General features: G+C 28.3%; 2 protein-coding genes and 1 pseudogene across 2 annotated transcripts; 2 read left to right on the top strand and 1 right to left on the bottom strand.

Moving 5' to 3' along the window:
- Window positions 1-6,150: 6,150 nt before the first annotated feature.
- Window positions 6,151-8,237, bottom strand: LOC129887482 (uncharacterized; annotated as a pseudogene).
- Window positions 8,238-15,457: 7,220 nt separating this feature from the next.
- On the top strand, window positions 15,458-16,674 carry LOC129884475 (uncharacterized). The gene has a single exon (XM_055958770.1). The coding sequence runs from the start codon at window positions 15,680-15,682 to the stop codon at window positions 16,337-16,339; it is 660 nt and encodes a 219-aa protein (XP_055814745.1). The 5' UTR covers window positions 15,458-15,679; the 3' UTR covers window positions 16,340-16,674.
- A 7,877-nt stretch (window positions 16,675-24,551) lies between these two features.
- On the top strand, window positions 24,552-25,746 carry LOC129884474 (uncharacterized). Its single transcript, XM_055958769.1, has one exon. It carries the CDS (start codon window positions 24,747-24,749, stop codon window positions 25,461-25,463), a length of 717 nt encoding a protein of 238 aa, XP_055814744.1. The 5' UTR covers window positions 24,552-24,746; the 3' UTR covers window positions 25,464-25,746.

Here is a 25,746-nt window from a genome sequence, read left to right as displayed (position 1 = left end):
ATCCTAAAATAATTGACCAAAATTATTTATGAATAGGTTTAACGTAACGCTATAAGTAGGTTTAGGCAAGTCCCAAATATTTGATAAAATATTTTATTTATTAAGATATCCTAAAATAAAAAGAAATTTCAGGAGTCCTAATTATATGAGGACAATCCTAAATATGGATAACTTAATATTGACTATATTACCTAAACTAATGAAAAAGTTCCGTGAATATGTATTGATTAGACTCCTAAATAAGGGTAGTTTTAACTCTAAATTTGGATAATTTTGGACTACTTTAGATTTGATTATTTGATTATTCTAAATCAATTAGAATTTTATTTATATAAAAAGTAAAAGTAGTACAAAGTTACCATAAAAAAAAAAAGGGCAGCCCGATGCATTTAAGCTCCCGCTATGCGCAGGGTCCGGGGAAGGGCCCGACCACAAGGGTCTGTTGTACGCAGCCTTACCTTGCATTTCTGCCAGAGGCTGTTTCCAAGGCTTGAACCCGTGACCTCCTGGTCACATGGCAGCAACTTTACCAGTTACTCCAAGGCTCCCCTTCAAAGTTACCATAAGTACTAATTATAATTTAGGTAATTTTGTATTTGTCTTATATTTTTCTATTTTCAGTTATATATAGCATGTTTTGATAAGAACTGTACTTAAAATAGAATTTTAACTAAACATTATCTCTTTAATGTTACATTCAAAAGGATACTAAGGAATAATCAAACACACACCAAGTAATTTTCGGAGTTCTTCATTCTTTTTCTTTTCTATTTATTTATATTTGCTTTCTTTTATAAGCCGCACACATTTTCATTTATTGCTTTTTGGTTTTACCAAATTGTGTGATTTTTATGTGTGCTTTGTGGTATTGTAAGATTTTATCTTTAATTTTATTTAAATTGGTTCATATTTTTTAATTTGTCATAGTTTATGTTTGCTAGGTTGTGACCTCACCTAGAAAAATGCAAGACTCAAAATTTCAAGTCAAATTATTAATTTCATAAAACACTAACTATAATTGATTTAACTTTACGTACGTTTTTTTCTTTGTTTCCGAAAGTTGGTCTACATAAATCTATGCATTGTAGGTAATGAAATAGTTGAAGTTTCTTTTGTTTTGGTTAAAATTGTGATATCACTATTATAATAGTGTTGCATACTATTACGTTATTTGGAGTTCTTTTTATTTTTATAACAAGGCTGAAATGTTTTTGTAGGATATAGTGTATATATTATTATCTTTATAACTATTTAGATGATTTTTTGCACGAGCATCTCTAAATGTCATTTAATTATTATTCTAATTCTAATATTTTAAACTTTCAAATTAATTAAAATCTTTATTTGATCTAGGTAAAAATCATAATATTTTACCATTCTAAATTAATCAAACTTTTATTCGTATAAGATAATATTGCTTTGCCTTAATAGTCGTATTTGTAAGATCTAAATTCCATGAAAAGTCCATTATGAGAGAGTGTAACAATTAACATCCAAAGGGACGTGTGATGCTTAAGGCTGAGGCAAATTCGTTTAATATAGGGATACCACTCTTATTGTTGGCAATGTTGAGCACAAATTAAAGTTGATGACCGTGGTATTTTTTCTACGTGTTCCGGTGATTATACTATTGTTATTAGTCATCTATACTATATTAAAAGTGCGATATTATTTAAACTTTTTGCCTTTCAATATTTTATAGATATTGTTATAATGTTGATAGTGTAATTTTAGTTTAATTTTTGTTTTTTGAATTAATCAATTTGGATATTTCAATTTTGATTTTTTACTTTTGAGCCTCTACCATGAAATTAACAACCTCAACTTACATAATAGTTTATTCTTTAGAATCTATAATTTCTACCATTAACAAAAATTGAGGTCACCCTTCTGCCCATGTTGTACAATTCCGTAATACACTTAATACTATAATAGATGGTGGTAGGGTATTAATTTATTGAACCTTTAGAAAATGAATTTATTAGTATTGATAACGTTTGATATGGGTAGGACTAAATAAAAGATATAATTATTTTGAATTTTCGAATATCCAAAAATCGACAGTACTAGATCTAATATACAATCCAATTCAAAATTCATACCAATCTAAAATCCAAATATTCAAATCAAATATCCAAAAAAATAAATAGATTTGTACTTAATTTTCAGGTTAACCTCAAATAAAAAAAATGGTAATCATTTAATTAGAAGAGTAATAATATATCCAAAAAAAATAATATAAAGTTGATATTGCGTATTTGGAGATGTGTCTTTAGTCTTTACAAGACCACTATACCTCCAATCAATTATTTATTTATTTATTCATTTTTGGTGGAAGATCTAGGAGGAGATTTTCGAAATTATCACTTTATTTTAATATCAATTGTTATTTTTTTAATAATTTATTTTTTAATACAATTTATTGATTAACGTGATACACACGTTCACTAAACTAATATATTTAAATTGAGATTAATATTCAGGGCATTTTATTTTTTCCTACGTTTTGTTTTTCTTTCTCTTTTCCTCATTTACCTTTATTTCTTTTTTCTTTCGATTGTTAGTTATTTTACTATTTTATTATTATTAATTTTTACTAGTGTTGCTTGTACTACTACCACTTCTATTATTTATTATTTACTTATTTATTTATTTATTAGTAGAGTAGTAATAGTTGTAGTAGCTCTATATCATTATCTTTTTATTTAATAATATTAAATCAACAGTATTTGAATTTATTTTATAACATACAAAAGGATTTTTAACAGAAGATATTTTTTTATCACTTTTTCTTATTCTTGAGTTTCAAGTACAATTCAGATTTTTTTTAGAAGTTATATATTTTAATTGAGAGAAATATTTGAAATCAATGAGATACTTTGTTTCATGCCAATATAAATTATCCAATGAATTTATCCTTGCAAAAACATGACAAAAGATCAATCAAATATATGAAGTTTCATCAAACAAAGTCAGTTTATCGAGAAATCATAAATTCTTTGTCATCTATTCAAAGAAAAAAGAACTTCTCGCTTTCTCCCCTGCTTCTCTACAAATGACAACCTATCAGAACCGACATTTAATGTTGAGATTAATAAAAATAATTGTAACCACCTTATCTTTTAAAAAAATGCAGTTAACTTCAATTCAAATTTTGAATTTAAAAGTTTAATTAAATTCATTTAAATTGATAAATTTAAAAAGTCAAAGTCAACAAATTAATTGAGTGGGTTACGTGAATAATGGAGTAACTGATGTTAGTTTTTTAATTAATAAGTTTAAGTTTTTTTTAAATCTACAAACTGATTGGTAAAAATTTGCAAACTGATTTATAACACAGTTTTTGTGTTTGGCAATTTTATTTGTCAGTTATTTAGCATTATTTTAAAAAAATATAATAACGTAGTTCCTTTTATTTTAGCTAAGTTTTAGATTCTCTAAATACTTTATATTATGATGTAAAATTTTAATTGTAAAAATTGCCTTAAAATCATTTCAAAAATTAAATTTTAGCTAAGTTTTAGATTCTCTAAATACTTTATATTATGATGTAAAATTTTAATTGTAAAAATTGCCTTAAAATCATTTCAAAAATTAAATACTAGTAATTTAATATTTAATCCTATTATATGTAATTAAATTTAATTATTTAAAAAAACTAATTTTTGTGGTGCTGACACGTAGGCCTTTTCACCTCTCCTATTATATATAGATAGATGTGATTTTGTTAAATATTTTCTTCTCATTAATATGAATACCAAAATACTAGTGAATTGTAATATTCTTGAAAGGGCAAAATAGAGAGAGGAAAAGAAAGAAGGAATATAAGGAAATAAGTGGCAGCCAACTCAAAATGCCCTCAATCTACCATAATCATGTAGCGATATATTTCTGTCGTTATGAATAAATTTATAGGAAAAAAAATTGGGTCAGAAAATTTTCGGGTAGTGACTTGAAAATTTTGAGTCTAGGCCAGACTTGGGCGAAATCTGAATTAGGTGAGGTCTAAGTAAATCGGAAAATCCCCCAGGATCGAATTGTTAGTTTGACCAGATGAGTTGATATCCAAGACGATACGGAGCCTGTACGGCTTTGCGGAATAGTATTCGGGCGAGTAGAACTCTCAAAATTGAACTTGGCGCGATGCATATCACTACTAAAAAAATTGTAAAAAGAGACCTAAAAAAGAGTCCTCATGAAAAGAGACCTCAACTGTTGGTCGCTAGAACGCAAGTGGTTTTATTGTAGAGACCTCCTGAGGTCGCCAAATAGAGACCTCACGAGGTCCCTACCATTTTTTTTTGCAGAATTATTCACAAAGAGACCTCGTGAGGTCACTAATTTATTTTAATTTATTTTTTAAAAAGAGAGACCTCATGAGGTCTCTATATTATTATTTATTTTTATTTTATATTTACGTAAAGAGACCTTATGAGGTCTCTAAATATTATTAAATTTATTTAAATTCTTGAATAGAGACCTCATGAGGTCGCTTTATCTAAAACACATAATATAAATAAGCGACCTAATGAGGTCTCTTTTATCTGGAATATTTTTTTCCAAAAAAGAGACCTTCTGTGGTCGATTTATATCATTGCTTGAAAAATAATCATTTCAAAAATTAAATTTTAGCTAAGTTTTAGATTCTCTAAATACTTTATATTATGATGTAAAATTTTAATTGTAAAAATTGCCTTAAAATCATTTCAAAAATTAAATACTAGTAATTTAATATTTAATCCTATTATATGTAATTAAATTTAATTATTTAAAAAAACTAATTTTTGTGGTGCTGACACGTAGGCCTTTTCACCTCTCCTATTATATATAGATAGATGTGATTTTGTTAAATATTTTCTTCTCATTAATATGAATACCAAAATACTAGTGAATTGTAATATTCTTGAAAGGGCAAAATAGAGAGAGGAAAAGAAAGAAGGAATATAAGGAAATAAGTGGCAGCCAACTCAAAATGCCCTCAATCTACCATAATCATGTAGCGATATATTTCTGTCGTTATGAATAAATTTATAGGAAAAAAAATTGGGTCAGAAAATTTTCGGGTAGTGACTTGAAAATTTTGAGTCTAGGCCAGACTTGGGCGAAATCTGAATTAGGTGAGGTCTAAGTAAATCGGAAAATCCCCCAGGATCGAATTGTTAGTTTGACCAGATGAGTTGATATCCAAGACGATACGGAGCCTGTACGGCTTTGCGGAATAGTATTCGGGCGAGTAGAACTCTCAAAATTGAACTTGGCGCGATGCATATCACTACTAAAAAAATTGTAAAAAGAGACCTAAAAAAGAGTCCTCATGAAAAGAGACCTCAACTGTTGGTCGCTAGAACGCAAGTGGTTTTATTGTAGAGACCTCCTGAGGTCGCCAAATAGAGACCTCACGAGGTCCCTACCATTTTTTTTTGCAGAATTATTCACAAAGAGACCTCGTGAGGTCACTAATTTATTTTAATTTATTTTTTAAAAAGAGAGACCTCATGAGGTCTCTATATTATTATTTATTTTTATTTTATATTTACGTAAAGAGACCTTATGAGGTCTCTAAATATTATTAAATTTATTTAAATTCTTGAATAGAGACCTCATGAGGTCGCTTTATCTAAAACACATAATATAAATAAGCGACCTAATGAGGTCTCTTTTATCTGGAATATTTTTTTCCAAAAAAGAGACCTTCTGTGGTCGATTTATATCATTGCTTGAAAAATAAAATTTCCAAAAAGAGACCTAGCGAGGTCTCTTTTATGAAATTGCTGGAAAATAAAATGCAGAAAAGAGACCTCAAAGTGTCCTCATGAGGTCTCTTTTTTGAAAATAAATTTGACAGCTTATTGTTTCTTTTACAACTACCCACCTACCGTTTTAATTCAATATATATTCTAATCAGCTAATTCAAGCTCAAAGAGCTGTCAACAATATATCAATATAACAAATCATTTACTAAATATTCTCTAATCAACTCAATATGAAAAACAACTTAAAAGTGAATCGAATTTGAATGAACAGATCATAAAAGTCATAAGTTATATATAATAGAATACCAAAGTTATCATGCATTCACAACACACATAATAAGTCACATAAAACAACTATAAAGTAGAATTAGATTATCTAGTACAACTCCAAAGTTCACTAATGCAAGAGTGTGTTTTTCACATGATCCTCGTCATCTTCTTCACTACTAGACTCATCTATCAAACCTCTTTGTTGACCATATATTGGAGGTTGAGTAGGTCGAGACGGAGTAGATCGAGGAGGGTAAGTGACATCATCAGGACAAGGGAGAATCCCTCCAAAAGCAAGTAATGCATCTAATTGGGCCTTAAGACACGCATACTCTATGTTCCTCCTCCTTTCCCTAGTCTGAGAGGCTTCAACTTGACTAGATAGCTCATCAATCTTCTTTTCCATAGCCAAATTAGTCTTCCTTATGTCATCATCAAGAGAACTACCTAGGCCTTCTAGCTCAGAATGATATTCACGAAAGGTCCGTTGTGGCATGCCATAAGCATACCCATATCTACTCGGACCACCAATTGAATCTAGCCAAATTCTCTCAGCCTGCTCTTGGCTAAGTGGCATGCCTTGGTTATCTTCTGGCTGAGTCTGACGAAAATCCTCTAAGGCTTGAAGATATTGATTCTGAATTGAACAGTAATAACATTAGAATATAAATTTAGAAAATAAAGCAACTGTTGTTTTAAATTAGTAGATTACATAGGTTTGTTCAGCTCATGGCTCAATCCAAACATTAGGATCTTCAAGATTTTTCTTCTTCCTTGTGTGTGTAGCTTTGAATGCCTAGCTTGAGTTACTAGCCTCCCCAGTTCCTTTTCCTACAAATGAAATTAATTAAGTTCTAACTAGTTTTAAACTAATTTCAACGACTAAACCACATTATTTTAAATAATAAATCAAACTAGGGATTAAATAAACTTTACTTCAACTTACTTTAACAACTAAACCACATTAACTCTAACTAGTTTTAAACTAATTTCAACAACTAAACCACATTATTTCAAATAATAAATCAAACTATGCGTTAAATAAACTTTATTTCAACTTACTTTAACAACTAAACCACATTAACTCTAACTAGTTTTAAATTAATTCCAACAACTAAACCACATTATTTCAAATAATAAACCAAACTAGGGGTTAAATAAACTTTATTTCAACTTACTTTAACAACTGAACTACATTAACTCTAACTAGTTTTAAACTAACTCCAACAACTAAACCATATTATTTCAAATAATAAATCAAACTAGGGGTTAATTAAATTTTATTTGAACTTATTTCAACAACTAAACTACGTAAACTCTAACTAGTTCTAAACTAATTCAAGCAACTAAATATACCAACTAAACCACATTATTTCAAATAATAAATTAAATTAGGAGTTAGTTAAATTTTATTTGAACTTATTTCAACAGCTAACTACATTAACTCCTAACAATTAATTCAAACAACTAAATCAAACTAAGGGTTGATTAAATTTTATTTGAGCTTATTTCAACAACAAAACAACAATAATCGTTCTAGTAAGAAAAATAATTTCGTCATCAATAGGATCAACTAGTGTTGGTACTTATGCTTAACAAACACATTATCCCTAAATTTAAAGCTAAGTGTCAACACTAGATTGACACAAATCGATCTTGCAAGAAAATCAATTTTGTCATCTATAGGATCAATTAGTGTTGTCACTTAGTTAAACAAATACATTATTCACCAAATTAAAGCTAAGTGTCAGCACTAGATGGACACAAATCGATCTTGCAAGAAAATCAATTTTGTCATCAATAGAATCAACTAATGATGGTACTTATGCTAAACAAACACATTGTTACCAAATTAAAGCTAAGTGTCAGCACTAGATGAACACAAATCGATCTTGCAACAAAATAAATTTTGTCATCTATAGGATCGACTAATGTTGTCACTTATGTTAAACCAACACATTATTCACCAAATTAAAGCGAAGTGAAAACACTAGATGGACACAAATTGATCTTGCAAGAAAATCAATTTTGTCATCAATATGATCAACTAGTGATGGTAATTATGCTTAACATGGTACTTATGCTTAACAAACACATTGTTACCAAATTAAAGCTAAGTATCAACACGAGATGGACACAAATCGATCTTGCAACAAAATATATTTTGTCATCTATAAGATCAACTAGTGTTGAACTTATGTTAAACAAACACATTATATTAAAGAACACTCTAAAATTTCAAACAAACCCTAAGAAAAAATGCAAGTGTTGTACATTGAATAAAAAATGTAATATATATAATAATTATACTTTTGGAGGAAAAAACACCTCGACTTTTTTTAAGGGTTGGAGATAGAAGGGTTTGTGGTGACGTTGGAGATTGGAACCTTTAATTAGATTATACCTCTGCACTTAAAAGTTTATACACAAGTAAAAACCTTATACACAATTTACTTTCTTATAAGACAATGACTAAATTTGACTAAAAAAAGGAGACCTCATGAGGTCTTTTTTAGCAACCTTTTTTTGAGGTCTCTTTTTTTAGGTCTCTTTTTGCATTTTTTTTAGTAGTGATAGATGTTAAAACATTATGGGATGAGGGTGTGTCGCAAACTGAGGAACCTTGGGACTCAACACGGAGTTTCTATTTCCGTTCGATAAAAAGTCCCAAAACCATTTTTAGTCATCCCACTTCATTCTTAAGAGATCAGAAGCGACCTAGGGCGATTTCTTGCAGTTTTCCACTATATTTTGTGTTAAACGTAAATTAATTACTCCATTAACTTATATTTTGATTTTTAGAACTTAGAATCTTGGTTGATCATCGTTGGGGGAGGTTTTGGCCTGAAATTAATGGTGGAAAAAGCCCTAGTTAGGCATTAGGAGCATGAGTTTGGCCAATGTTAGGGAATTTGTTATAACTCAAATATAGTAGGCCATTTTATTAATCCTTTGCATTAAGTGTGGCTATTTTTAGACCAAGAACAAGCAAAGAGAATTCAAAAAGGGATAGCTCCAGCAGTTTAGAGTTCCAAAGTCTGGATTTCGAGGTAGGTGATAGTTTTGTCTTCCCATATGTATTATATATGCTTGTTAATTGCTCCATTGTATGCATCTATATATGTGAATAGAAAAAATGAAATGAATCATGCGAAATGTCTGTTTATTGTCTATGGCTTGCAATTAAAACTGTTCTTGGTAGATATGACTGTTGAACTATTCACTGTATTTGTGGTTGATTGGATCGGGTGTCATATTCTGACACATAACAGGATCGGGTGTCACGTTTCGACACATGATTGGATCGAATGTCACATTCCGACACAACCTTGGATCGGGTGTCACATTCCAACACACTAACAGGTGTTGTAGGTCACATGATAGGACCCTTTATTTAAATTGCAGGATAATTGGGACTATTAGTCTGCGAGTATGTTTAAGTACTGGTTATGAGATGATGAGTGGCAAGATGCTCTGTATATATGTGTTAACTGTGCTGTAATTGCTTGCTCATATCTCACTTATTGGCTAGTCGCGTGATTCTACCAGTACACCGTTATCTTTGTTTACTAATATTGCACTTGCTATTTTTTTGTTGAGTACAGGACATCTTCAGGTGGCTGTTAAGAGACCTCGCATTGAAGACCGTTAGTTGATCAGAGTTCAGGGGTGAGTCAGTTCTTTCAGGCTACCATGAACTCTTCTTATTCTTAGTCCTTCACTCACGACTAGACTCTCAAATACTTATTTATTTTATGACTTTTGGGGTTGCATCCCCTTCTTTTAGACATGTCATTTCATTAGAATTTTGGTACATCGACTTTCAAATTCTAGGGGTATTTTCGCATGTTTAGTTGAACTGGCTGAGTTTATGGAAACTCAACACCTTTTTTCTTATATTTAATTTGTTTAGTACCTTAAATTATTTATTTTCTTGCGATTGCAGTTAGTTTGGACGTAATAGTGATTCTTCCACCGGAGGATAAGTGTGAGTGTCAATCATGACGGTTCAGGATCATGAAAATTCAACAGAGCATTACTTAAGTAAGTTAAAACTAAATATATAATATACAATTAATCAATTATAATGCAATTTTTTTTGTAATTAATAAGCATCGTTGCATAAGAAAGTAAGAAGCATAAAGAATCAGTATCCTCGTGTCAACAAATCATCCATGCGTGCCTAAAAGCTAGAAGAAATTAGTTAAAGTAATTAAGATTAAATAATGGGATAATACACAAGTACTCTCTCAATTATAATCGAAATTGTTAGAACACACCTTAATTTTACTTTGGTTTTATTATCCCTCTGAATTATTTTAAAGATAATAAACACATCATTTAGAACCGAGGTAATACAGAGAGTGTGTTCACTCTCTTTTAAGCAAGTGAGAGACAAAAAAAAAGAATAAAATCTGACTAATTTGGACACATGTCCATTTTCAATTGGACATTTTCATTACTAATCAATACACATAAGTAGTTAACATTAAAACTTAAGTTGATATCTTTTTAATTAAAATTTCTTTTAAATAGAGCCCAATTTTATCATTTTTAGAAATATAAATATTTTTTTCACATTATACTTAAAGTGTCAGTGATCTTTTTCTAGATATTTCATGAATTTGTATAATATCAAATTTTTTTTTCTTTTTTACTTGAACACTCAACATGAAATTAGATTATTTTATTTTTTTGTATATTAGAAATTTAGTTTTGGCAATATATGATGAGCATAATTTAAATTAAATTCTTCTTAAAAACTATATTTTTTAATTTTTTTTAGATCTGATATTTTTTTAATATATTTGACGATTTTTTTTTATCCAAAGATTTTTTCTAAATATGACGGTGTGCTGACATGGCACTGCTGTGAAGACAAGTATAAAACACTTCTCTTTATGTGAGTGATTATATAGATTTTATGGTATGTTTATTATACTTTAAAATAATTTAGAAAAATAATAGAATCAAAATAAAACTAAAATATGTCCTAGCAATTTCTCTTATAGTTAAGAGGTTACTTGTGTATTATCCCTTAAATAATTAATAGTACGAAGAAATTAGGTAAAGTCTAAGAAGGCGGTTCAAGAGTAAAAAGCTAATAAAGCTATTGTTTTGGGCCCAATTTCTTTTTTTTATTAATGGATTTATGATTTTATTTTCACTTGGAAATTATTGAGGAAAAAAGGGAGGAAGAAAAAGTACAAGACCTTTACATATTGAAAAAAGAAAAGAAAGATGTTGTTCTTTTTTAATCCATAAAATATTTTAGATCTTGAATTAAATTATTCAATTTTTTTAAATAGTAAATTCAACTTCTTATAAAGACTATAAATTTACTCTCTTTAGTTAAATTTATATTATTTATTTTGTTTCAATTTTCCTAATGGTATTTCATTAAACATATGGATTAAGAGAGAGAAAATTTGAGTTGAAATCATCTGAGTAAAATGAAAAGTTTAAAATTAAATTATTATTAAATATTTAAAGTACAAATTCCATATCAAAATGTCATTCACCTTTTTATTCCTTTAAAATAGAGTTTACATATGAAAATAATAGTCATTTAATTATTTTTCTAATGTTTCGAATTTTAAATTAACTAAATTTTATGTATTAAATATTTTCTTAAAATATATCAAAAATTTTAATATTTAAAATCAATTAAGATTTTATCTTTTAAGAAATATTTACACGTTCGAGAAAATTGTACTTATAATGTAAAACAGTTTTATGTTTAGGACTTTTTAAAATATAATTGCATTTAGACATAATTTTGTTGTTAAACTATTGTTAGGAAAGAATAAGATATTAATCTTGATTTTTATCTTGTATTTTGAAATCCTTAAAAGATTTGGAGCCTACTAAGTTTTCTATGTTTCCCACTAATCCATCAAACAGTTTGATAATGTAAATAATTAAGCAAATTGAGACCTTTGATGAAAACTTTTTAAAAAGAAAATCAAAAAGAAAATAGAGCCAACGGATCGGGGCTCCAAAGCCGCCCTCAAGCCCAATCATTCATTGAATTGACCCATTCAATGGGGCCCATGGCCCACCCTACTTTGTCGAATTCCAGAAAGGGATAATTATCTTTTTTGAGTTTTATTTATAAAATATTTACTGTTTTTAAATATATTTTTTATTTATTCCCTAGCCATATCATATTTAATTTTTTTTTTATCATTTATAACAACTACACTATGTATTAAAAATGAATTATATATATAATATATATTTATTATAAATGTATTATGTTTGTTTTGATTAAAATAATTACACTATGTATTAACACCGAATTATGCATGTAATATAAAATGTATTACACTATGTATAAAAGTAATTTTGCATGTAATATAAAATGTATTATAAATATCTTAAAATATATTAGGTTTGTTTTGGTAAAAAATCTACATTATATATTAAAAGTGAATCATACATGCAATATAGATGTATTAAAATTATAAAACTATATATGATAAATATTTTTTAAATGTAATATATTTAGGTAAGTTCCCTTTCAGAAATAAACTATAATGTCTTTACAATTATTTTCCCCCTTTTTTCTTTTTAACGATATGTACAAACTAACCTTGATAAGGTCTAAGTTTAGTTTCTTACTAAAGAGTAATGACTAAAGACTAAATACTATATCATTAATTAATAACTCAATAACCAGTATTTTTATTTTTTTTTCATAATTAAAAGAAATTTAAGTATGTTTTATGACATTTAATGTCGTCGCCATTTATATGTATCGAAGTCAATATCATAGGTGACAATTTTACAAGTAATTGTGGAAGTGCCATATATAATTATTAAATTTATATATAACTTCTCCGAATGTTATTCTTGTAATATTGAGGAAACAATTACTAAAGCAAACGAAGTAATAAAACAAACAAAAAGGTGAAGATATGGGGTTCAACTTCAATGATTTAGACAAAGTAGTAGTGAGATGTTAAAAAGTAGGAATTATGTGAGTTTTTTTAAAAAAAAAAAGAAGAAGAAGTGGGGTCTTTTACTTCTTTTCTAATTTATCGACCAAAAGTTGGAACCGTTTAATGTCTCCATCACTTTTATATGTGGTATTTGAATTTAACATACTCATCAATAAAAAATAATTAACGTGACTATTTTATTATATTATTTTTAATATTAGGTCTTAGAAAATACTTTAGAAAAAAGTAATTAATGAGAATGATAAAATATGAAAAATAAATAATTATCTTTTTTTGATACATATATTAAAAGTGATAATTAAAAAAATCAAAGAACAAAACGATCTTTTATTATATATTGTCACGTAAAATCAAACCGACCATAATGTGCCCACCATAATCAAAAGATATATATTTTTCGTGTGAAAGTTTAGAACAAAGAATAATAAAAAGAGTAAGAAAACTGTAATGTGACAAATTCAATTTCGTAGTTTGTAAGGCAGGAGGTGAGACTTCCAATAAAATATGTACACTTGGATATAAGTTTGACACTTGGAAATACATTAAGTAACATATATATTATTGAGTTGAAAGTGTCCAAAGTGTCAAGTCACCTCATTGGAGAAAAAGTAGCCAAATAATGAACGAAAATCTACTACTTAATGAATAGTATCAATGTAACACTTAGCAGGATGTTTATTATTCCCACTAAATGGATAAGCTTATAGCCTTTTAGTGTATGATGATCACCTCATTGATAATTAGTAGTGTTGATTTGTTGTAAAATCACTTCACTTCCAATAAATAAAAGATTAGGTTGTTTTGTGTTTAATGTATTAAAAAAATTACACCATAATACTCTATATAAGTTATGTTAATTAGCTATACAAAGCTATGCTAGGTATTATTCATGCGGATTGAATGTGGAATATGATCAAGTGTAACTAACAACAACAACAAAAAAAAAAGTCTTCAAACTCATCCCCACATAACAAAATTTTCAAATTATTACTCGCCGCACATTAATTCACTATATTATTCTTTACAAAATAAATATTTCATGCATAGCTTCTTCTCCATCGTCTAAGCTTTAATAAACAATTACTTGATACCTATATTAATAGAAAATAATAAATATTGATAATTAATTGAGATACATGTAAATTAGCTTGAAACAGTTTTTTCTGATTTTTCCTCTCTTGTTGATTATCTTTTAAATAAAGGATCTTTTCCTTAATTCATGTATCTTCGCATCCGTTTAATTAGGGTGTCAAATGGACGGGTTGAGTTGAAATTGAGAATATTAAAATGGATTGAAATAAAAATCGGGCTGGGTCATGACCACCCAAATTTGCTTTGGGCTCAAATAGGTTGGGCTATAATTCGGGTTGGGTCATGACCCGCCCAATTTGACCCGCTTAATCTAAGTAATTTTAACATATTATTATTTATCTTTTACGATCACAATTTGAATTTCAACTCAAGAAAATAAAGATAAAAAATTAAATACGGATAGATTAATCATAAAAGATATAAAATAGATAGTAATTCATACATTTAATATGAGAACATACATTACACCAATGCAAATAAAGAGTCTTAAAATAGGTTGAAATTGGAGATTAAGTTGGGCTCAATTGAAGATTCTTTTTAAATGGGTTAAAGTTTGAATGAGTTGAGATTGAACTCAATATAAATTATCTTGAGCCCAACCTATAAAAATTTGAACGAATTGAACGAGTTAACTATATTTAGGTTCATTTTGACACTCTTACTTGTAATGCTGGCAAGATTCGAGGACATCAAGTGGCCATTTAGTGCAAAAACACTATAATAGGATAATCCATACTGGACTTTCTCACTTGTGGTCTTTTTAATTTTATGGTTCCTAAGTTAAATGAAAACAAATTAAAAATTAGGGTCCATCACTTTATGTGTATGATTAGAATCAAGAATCATTCTTTATCTAAATAATTGAGTTGGAAATGCCGATACCATATTCTAAATTATTATATCCACTTGTAACAAACAATATCACCTTATTAAAACCCCATCAATTAAGTGAAAATGACAAGAATCTATTTCAACCATTTTAACGATTAGAATACATCTATTATTTACAAATGATCTTAAATTTGAATTTTAAAAGCATGTCACTTTATTAAAGTCCTATCGATCGATATAAATTTAAATTAGTTTGATCATTCTGATAATGTAGAACCTCTTAATACGATATGCTTTAATATCCATATCAAGAAGCCATTTTTGTGGCCTTGTTAATTTAATTTTTAGTTGAGGGCACTAGTCCAATTATCAGATTTTAAACTCATCAAGACTATGTGCCACTTTCAGATATTGGAATACTGATTTAATTTTGAAAAAGATGACCAACTTCTTCTGCAAAAGTGACTATTTATATAAATGAAATATGGTTTATTCCCTTAGCAGGCATATCGGACACAAATCTAATGAAATTGAATATGCCTCAAGGCTCAAGCAAAAGAAAATAAATAAATAAAGAAAGTAAGTAAGACTGTATACTTCTATTGCCATATATATAACACTCGAATGTTGCCTCTAAAATCCCCACAATCTCAAAGCAAACATAATTGGTCTATTTTTTCTTCATCTTCTTTCAAAAAAAATAAAAAATAAAAAATCAACATCTTTCACTTGAAACCCAAATTTTATTAGGAAAGTTGGAAAAAACAAATGGAATCCTTAAATTTTCACAAAATCAAATTAGAGAAAGCAAATGCTATATTAAGGTACAAAAAGCGTCAAAGCGTGACAATATTATTCCGTTTCATGGAGTTGTGCATATTTTTCGTCGCAATCTCAAGATTTTCCATTCAATTGCCATTCACTTTCAAGCTCTCGATCGAGTATTTCAAGGGACTCGGTGTTACCCTCATTAGTCCTCGATTCGTCTTTGTTCTTGGAAACACGATTGTCCTCATTCTCTTCTTGAAATCAGGACAGTCGAATACTAAAGATTGTTCCACGAACAATGTTAAAATCGATTTGTACGATGAGTACAAGCAAAAATGTTCGATGAACAAAGAGGCTTACTGTGAACAGAGCAAGAAACAGAGTATTCTGGTACATAGACGATTAGTAGAAAAGAAACTTCATCATAGCCATTCAGACAGCTTTACTAGTTTGTCGCATGATGAGAATGAGAAGCCTAAAAAAGAATTAATCCGATCGGCTACAGTAGGATGCTTGAAAGTTATACACACTGACAGTGTAAAATCGGTGGAGGATGAAATGAGCGGTGAAGAATTTAGGAAAACTGTTGAGGCTTTCATTGCAAGACAACAAAGATTCTTGAGGGAAGAAGAGTTATTTTCAGCTGTTGTATCAACATAAACATAGACATCTTGTACCAACATAAATCTCTAACGGCAGCAGTTGCAATTCTACTTGTAAATGAAAATAGTTTTGTGACTTTTGTCCCTGCACCACTCAACTTTTGTTAACAGGGGAAGATATCTGTTGTGCATCCGCCTGTTAACTTTTATCTATTAAAAGTACAAGGAATGCTTCACTTCTAATTTCTTGAAACCACCAAATAAAACAACATAGTAGGAATTACCAATCAAGGTTGTGGTGTAATGATAAGTATTATTTCATCCTTAATGAGATTTCGAGTTTGAGGCGAGAGCCATTTACCTGCAATGTTGAATCCAGACTTAATCGGACCCTAATACAGATTCAGATATCGAGTGAGAAATCGAAAAAAACAAAACAACATAGTAATTAAGTAGAGCTCTTGTGAGACAGAGTCTATCGGAAGCAATAGAGACGGATCCAAAATTTTAATTTTATGGATTAAAGATTTCCATTTCAACCAGTGAACACACCTTTATGCGTTCATGGCTCAATTTTTTCAATAATGTTGGTGAATTTTATGTTGAAATCCAGATTTAGGATAAAAGTTATGGGTTTAGTTGAAACCACAAAAGATAGAGATAAAAGGTTTGCGTATATATTACTTTTTTTCAAATTTTAATTCTACATAAAATTACATTGAATATAATATTATTGTAATATAAAACATTTCAATAACTCCCGTTCTTTATACAACTATAGAAGTCCTATCAAGATAGGTAGGCTCAAGCCCTTCCTCCCGCCCCCTTCATAATTAAGTAGATATTAAAAGATGTTTTTCTAATTATGATAATCTTGAAAGCCCCGAGGCTTAATACAAGTGGCAAAGATTGAGGAATTTGTGACTTTAAATAATAAGTTGGAGCACGAACATTGCTACCTCAATTTGTAATTTAAGAGAAGAAGTGTAGAAGGATGGACCCTTTATCCCGAGTCTCAAGCTCCAGTTAGTCTTGAGGGTTAGACTTAGGATTTCTCCATTATAAATAATAAAGAAAAATAAAAAATAAGAAATAATCCTGGAAAAAAAGGGAGGAATATATCAAAAGGAAAGTGGTGTCCAACTCAATATACTCATATATTATCCACTGGCCAGAATCAACAGAAAAATTAATTATGTCATACATAGTAGTAAATCCCGACAGAATATTTAGTCACTCATACACAATAGTAAATAAATTATAATGCAATTAATTTCTGAATTTTTAAAATATTATTATTCTAGAAGAAACACAGAAAGCAATATCCTCCTATCAACAAATTATCAACGAGACCATGATTGTCCAAAAGTAAGATTAAAATAAATAAAGCATCTTTTTTCTTGTTAAGTTGTAAATAATTAATTAATACTGAGAAATTAGTTAAAGTTTACGAGGTTGATTTATTAAACGGACTAGGTCTTATTTAATTGATTGTATCATAATCTCTTCCTAAAAAGGTCTTTTAGAAGCACAAAGTTTGTACTAAGATATAGAAAGAATAACATACTTGCATAAGTGGCGGATTCAAAAAAAAAATAATAGTCAAAAAAATTGAAAAATAAATATGTAGTGTTTGGTAGATTTTGAACTCCTTCAATTATTAATTAAGTCAACCGCTAATATTATGTTCATAAATTTCAAAATATATCTATGTATATAATTATTTTTGAAATATACCTTATATATATCATGTAATATTTGCCGAAGGGATTCACCCTTCAGTGAGTTGCACTTATGATTTGGTAGTTAAACTACTATCTATCTATATATAATAAGAGAAACAAAAAGTGTCATATGTCTCTAGAATTTTTGTACAATTAAAAGTAATTGTTTGTAGTTAATTTACCACATAATTTCAGCTTGCTAAACAATAGCATCCGAATAACTACTTACCAGTTCATTTTGAATTTTAAATTTTAAGCAGCCCAATTAAATATCAAAACCGTCATATGTTTTACTTATCCAAAAGTTTAAAGTCCTAATTAACTATTCCAAGAAATTTAAAATTCCTCATCTCCTTGCGATTGTGAAGGAACTGAGGGAGATGTGATGACAAAGGAATAGGTGTGGAGAGAGAAGTTTTACTTCAGCAAATGGATTTAATCTTGAGGTATTACTATTCAAAATTTCTATTATTTTTCTCTCAAAACATTTTCTTTTTTATTTACAGCCTTTCTTCAACCTTTTTAGTTGTGGAAACAATATTTTAATTCTGCCGTTGAGAGTCACTTTTCATATGCATGACAAAAAATAAAATTTAAAATGTGTTTGTTCTTTAACGTTTTAGAAAAAAAATTGGATTTTTTAAGATAATAAATCAAGATATTATAAAGAGGATACTTAAAAATAAAATTAAAAACTCGCATTTCATTCACCTTCAGATATCCCAAATTTACGGAAGAAGAAACTCTCAAGAACCAAGTTGTCTTCTAACCATTACATTCCCACTAATGCACAAACTCGAAAAACTTATTAACAAAAAATTAATAAAATAAATAAAATGAGTTACCACATGGCAGTACCAGAAACTTAACTTTTAAGTTTCAAAAAATAATTTATTTTAAAACAAAAACAAATTAATGATCATGTTTTTTAATTAATTTTTATAGCACTTAGATGACTGTGTGCGTAAAATCAAAATTATAAAAAACTAGAATTGTTGGGGTAATTTTTAATGAATTTTTGATATAAATAAAAATAACTATATCTCCTAAAATTTTGATAACTAATACACATTTGATAATTTTATTTTTTGGGGGGATTTTTTTTTCTCTTTTAATGAATTAAATTTAATTAAAATAAAAATTACAATTAATTTTATTTCCTACAATTTTGATAATTGATACAAATGCGGTAATTTATATTTAGTCATATATAAAAGGGTTACATTTTTTAAGTAGGTTTATAATTAAAAAAATGATCATATCTTATAAATTTTTGGTGCTCATAATCATTTGATTATGTAAAAATCTGAAAAATAAAACTCAAAAACTAAAAATTGATAGTTATATATTACTAATTTTTATATAATAGGAGAAGCAAAATATTACATGTCAGCACCCACAAATTCGTCAATCTTTCAACTTTTCAAAAATATATTATTAAATATTACAAATTTGTATTTTTACAAAAAAAGGACACGTGTCATCACAAGAAATGCGATCAAACTATCATTTTTTTAAAAAGAATAAATTTAAAATATTAAAAATTTGTATTTTGCGAAAATAGTAATACATGTCATCGCTAAAATAATTTTCAAATTTTGAGTTTGAATATTTTTTAAAATATAATTTTTAAAGCATTGTTGCAAAACACACACATATTTATTAATAAAATTCAAAAAATAAAAATTGATAGTTATATATTACTAATTTGCATATATTATATTATTATATCATATTATATAATAGGAGAGGCAAAAGTGTCACATGTCAGCACCCAAATATTCGTCAATCTTTAATCATTATTTATTAATACTTATATAAAATTAAAAAATTATATGTGATTGCACCTGCACTTCTAAATAATAATTCATATTAACAATTTTGAAATTAAAAAATTATTCATTATAAAATTATATATGATTGCACCTGCACTTCTAAATAATAATTCATATTAACTATTTTTAAATTAAAAAAGTATTCATCTCAAAATATGGGCGCAACGCGCTGATACTATACTAGTTAGGATAGAATAAGAGAATAATCTTGCCTTTTGTCTTGTATCTTGTTAATTCATGTAAAATTTTGTTCTGATTTGGAGTCTACTCAATTTTCAAAAAAAAAAAGAGACTTTATTTCGTGGCGTGCACTTCATTTACTTATTTTATCCCAATTTCGCTGTTCACGCAAGTGTAATTTATTGTGAAAATTAAGATATCTGTTTGTAATTTATTAAAATAAATTTATATTTTTTTGAATAAATATACATTGAAAAATATATGTTTATAACCATAGTGAAAGAAAAAAAATATCATTTATTGTATTAGCGGTTTTTCAAATAACATAAGCACTAAACGGCAGTAAAATTTGTCAAATTATAATTTTTCAAGGGTGCAAAGTGCAAATATTAGGATTTATTGATGTGACTGCAAAAAGGAGGATGTTTCCCGCTAATCTATCAAATCGGTTAATTTAAATAATTAAACAAATTGAGTCCATTAGAGAAAAAGAAATAATTATAAAAGAAAATACACTTAGTATTTTAAATGTTTATTTAATTGGCCAATCATTCATTGAATTGGCCCACTCAATGAACCCCACGACCCGCGTAATACACTCTAGTTTTTAAAGTTTGTTTTTTCTCTTTTAAACGACTTGAACAAATTAAGTAAATGTTGTAGGGTTCAAACTTTAATTTCTTTGATAAATTAAGGAAACAATTACTATTTTATCATATTTTCTATCATTTGAAAAAAATTACAAAAATTTCTACTCTTTCATATTCTCTGATACATCACTGTACGCGATGTATCGATCGGATATATCACTTTACGTGATATATTAGGACGTCAAATACATTATTTACGTGATCTATCAGGACGTCGGATACATCATTTTACGCAATGAATCAGTCAGATACATCTCTTTACGTGATATATCAGGACCTACGTAATGTATTCGAAGTCCACCAAAAAGAAAAAAATTCGAGTAATTTTTAAAAGAGCAGAAATATAGTGTAATTGAGAAGAATCACTACGGAAAAAAATTACTATGAGATTTAGGTAAGTAAGGATAATTTTATCAAACAATCTCAATTTTTCGTTGATAAAATAAAATAAATATAAGATTATTGATGGTTAACACTTATAAAATATTATATATTTTTACTTTAATTTGAAATGTATAAAGTTAAATTATTGAATTTGACGTGCAAGACAATATTTTTGAGTGGTACCAATTAAGAAATGACTTAACATTCTTTGGAAGGTCTTTTCTAAAGCAAAAACAAACCGATCTCTTATTATAAAATTGCCACGTACAATCAATCCGACCATTAAGTTAAAAGATTTATATATTTTTCTTGTGAGATTTTTATATAAGGAGAAAAAAAGTAGGAAAACCGTTATGTGGCAAATGACAATTTCTTCGTTTGTAAGGAAGGAGGTGGGACTTCCAATAATATATGTACACTTGGAAATACATTAATATTAGCATATAATATTAGAAGTATCAAAAGTGTCATATATATCAGTTCATTTTATTTTAAAAAAGGTTAATCAAGCAAAACAGCCAAATAATGGAGCGAAAATCTAGTACTATAGTGTTTAAATTCAGTTCCCAACTAATGGATAAGTTTTACTTCATATATTTGAACTGTTAAAATAAGATAAATAAGTAGTAGTACTTTCTTAATTTGCTTTAATTCTGAAAGTGTTATAAAGATGCATTTCTAGTACGTATTATCATATGCTTTAATTATAATAGCCCTCTAAATAAAGAAGTTTGAATGGCACAATATAATTAATTGTCAACATGACCCAAAATAATACTCCCCCTGTTTTTTATTTATTTATCTAATTTGACTTGATACGAAATTTAAAAAATAAAAAAAATATTTGAATCTTATAATTTTAAACTTATAATATTTGAATCTTGTGATTGTAAGCTTATAATACGTAGAATGCAAACAAATAAATCTAGAAACTTGAAGGCGACAAGCATTCAGGGTGCAGCCTATATGCACCCTATTAATTAGTGAATATGTTAAAAAAAATATTATAGAAAATTAGGATTCATATTTTAACATATGCAAAAAATAAATATTAGTGAACATAAGTCATACTATAATGTTTGGTTGGTTATAAAAGCTGGGAGTAACTAAAGTCGTAACGAATTTTCTCAAGTAATTAATTTCTGCATAACAAACCCTCTCTGTTAATATTTGGGCTTATAATGATCTTTACATTATTATTATTATTATTATTATTATTATTATTATTATTATTATTATTATTATTATTATTATTTTTCATGGGCACCACATAAGCAATTCATGCATTATAATTTCTGCATAATTAATACGTGAACCAAACAATCTCTAAATAATTTATTCTCATGCACCTAATTAAGTTTTAATTAGTGGTAAAATATAGTTTAAGGTATGAAAAGATATGTGTATTATATACAATCCCTTCTTGACTTCGCCACATGCAAAAATTAACGAATATTCGTGAAATAGTTGAGATGCACGATAAAAGTTACACACATAAGTAAAAAAAAATTATTCGAATTTTCTTCGACGAGAAATTGAACCCCTTTAATTTTTTCGTGTGTTTCTTCTCCTTTTCCACTCTTATTGATAATCTTGTAGATAAAAGATTCTTTGTTTACTCCATGCGTGTAATGCTGGCAAGATTGGAGAATATAGCCTGATATATCAAGTGGCCATTTAGTACAAAACATTATTATATAGGATAATCCAAATAGGACTTTCTCACTTGTATGTTTCTTATTATATTAAAAATGAGAGCAAACATTAGGGTCCATCCCTCATGTGTCTGATTAGAACAAAGAATCATTCTCTTATCCAAATAATTGAGTTGTAAGATGTTTATACGATATTCGAAATTATTATATCAAACAGTATCACTTATTAAAATTCCAGCAATTCAGTTGCTATGCCAAACAACAGAGAGGCAATGGGAATAAGAAACTATTACGTATAATATACCAAAAGCACTATAATTATTCTTAGACATAAATCGAATAAGTTTCCTAAGCGATAAATGTAAGGGGTTGTTTGGTATGCTAGACAAACATATATACATCTGAGATAAAAATTTAGTATTGCGTTATCTTTTGTTTGGTTAGTACCATGATAAGTTATTTCTTCAGAGTAGAATAATAGTACTATTAGGATTAGTTATTTCGGGATAAACAATAAAAGTGATAAAAATATCTCTGAGATTCTCTAAACCCTTTTTCTTCTATTAAGGTGGAGGATATCTTTATAAACAAACAACTCTTCTTAGAAATTATGTAATGCATGTTATTTTTAATATAACAAATTAAATTGTTAATAAAAATAATATCAAAATAACTAATTCAAACGTAACTTATATTCGAACCAAACGATGTGACAGTCCCTTCGGACAAAAAAACAAATCAGAATTGGAACTGTTAGGTAGTGTGCTTCCTTATTTACTGAAATGTGAAACGAATAAAAAAAGGTTAAAAGTGAAAATATCAAAGAATCCATTTCAACTATTATTATAACACGAAACGAGAAGAAAAAAGATTCACCATGGGGCTTAGTGGATGGTTGGAATCATGTGTTTACAGAAATTTTGGATGTGAATTTTAAACTTCAAACTTGGTGCCACTTTTAGACTTAGAGCCGTTTTGACTTTTAAGTTGGTTAAATCTATTTTTAAGTTAGTTTTTTATTTTTGAAGTGTTTGACAAATATAAAATAACTTAAAATAAATTTAAAATGATTTAAAATAAGTTAAAAATTAAAAGTAGACTTCCCCCTACTTTTTATTTATTTTTTGACTTAAAATCATTTAAGCTTGACTTTTTATTTTTGATTTAAAAGCTACTTCTTTTTAAGTCAATCCAGACGGACTCTTAGACCATTGATCTAATTCTGAAAAAAGTGATCAAATTCTAAATAAAAATGATCTCCACTCCCTTTATGAGGTTTATACGGTACAAAATTTAGATTAATTCTAAAAAAAAGGAAGGTATTTCGATAGGACATGACACATTTACAGATTACTGAAGACATGACTTTAGATAAAGAAAAAAAATACGAAGGTCAATGATTAGGATAGCCCGTTAGTAAGCAATAAAGTATTTTCTCCAGTCGTTGTGGTTGAGTCCTAGTTTGAAGCTTATGTTCTCTTACCAATATTATTATTATTATGTTTGCACTATCTTATGCTCCAATTTAATTACTAGTGCTATTATTTTTATTTTAGTTATCATTAATATTTGTATTGTTGAGACTTTCCTTTCTTTAATATTTTTATCTTAATATTTTAATCTTATTTTTCTTTCACATTTTTTTAAAATAATTTTCTTAAGCCAAGCATCTAGTGGGAATAATTTTTTTTATCCACAAAAATAAGATTTTTGTACATTCTTCCTCAGGTTTTATGAAACTATGGACACAAGTGCACGCTGTTGTAAAGCAAAAGAAAGGGAAAAAAAGAAATAAATGAAGAATATATACTTATATAGCCTATATAAACTCCAACATTGCCTCTCAAAATCTCCACAATCTCAAAACAAACATAAAATAAGAAGAAGAACAAAGGAGGACTTGCTCCTCACATTCTTCAACTTCTTTTCTTCAACATAAATGTGTTTCTGATCCAAATTTCTTTTGTGCTTCCAGTGAAAAACTCACCCACCAACTACTCTTTCACTTGTTAGTAGGAAAATTTTAAAAAAACAAACATGGAATCCTTAAATATCCACAACATCAAAGTGGAGAAAGCAAACGCTATGCTAAGGTACAAAAAGCGTCAAAGAGTGACAACGTTGTTCCGATTCATCGAATTCTGCATATTTTTCGCCATAATCTCAAGATTTTCCACGGATTATTTCAAGGGACTTGGTGTCACCCTCGTTAGTCCTCGATTCGTCTTTGTTCTTGGAAACGCGATTGTCATCATCCTCTTCTTGATATCAGGACAGTCCTCTGCTAAAGATGGTTCCACAAATAACGTTAAAATCGATATGTACGATGAGTACAAACAAAAATGTTCGATGAACAAAGAGGCTTATTGTGAACAGAGCAAAAAACAGAGGAAACAGAGTATTGTTGTAGAAAAAGCTTATTGTGAACAGAGCAAGAAACAGAGGAAACAGAGTATTTTGGTGGAAAGACAATTAGAAAAGAAAATCCATCGTAGCCATTCCGACAACTCTCTATCTTTGTCCCGTGATGAGAAAAAACCTAGAAAAAAATTGAACCGGTCCGCTACAGTAAGATGCCGGGAAGTTATATACACCGACAGTGTAAAACCCACTATGATGATGACAACGACGTCATATCCAGAAGACGAGATGAGCAATGAAGAATTCAGGAAAACTGTTGAGAATTTCATTGCAAGACAACAGAGATTTTTGAGGGAAGAAGAGTTTTCAGCTGTTGTTTCTTATGAATCATAGCTGTATAAGTTCACGTTCTTGTTCAAGTACTAGTTTTTGCTAAATTCATAAGCAGCCTATCCTGATGCAAGCATCTACAGCCGATTATACGGTTTATGTTTTTTTTTAAAAAAGACGAAAGTATATACATAGTAGTAGTCCTAGTTCTTAGGCCCTCCTCCATGTTGCCGATGAAAGCCATTGTGAGGTTTTTGCAAATGTATCTTTTGCCTTAGATCTTTGTTAATATTTTGAATCATAAACTTACTTTTGGTATGTAAATTAATTTGTCATTTTTCCTTCA

Source organism: Solanum dulcamara, chromosome 4, assembly GCF_947179165.1.
Source record: "Solanum dulcamara chromosome 4, daSolDulc1.2, whole genome shotgun sequence".
Lineage (NCBI taxonomy): Eukaryota > Viridiplantae > Streptophyta > Magnoliopsida > Solanales > Solanaceae > Solanum > Solanum dulcamara.
The sequence above is the reverse complement of the archived record's forward strand: the minus strand, read 5'-3'. Positions and strand labels throughout refer to the sequence as shown.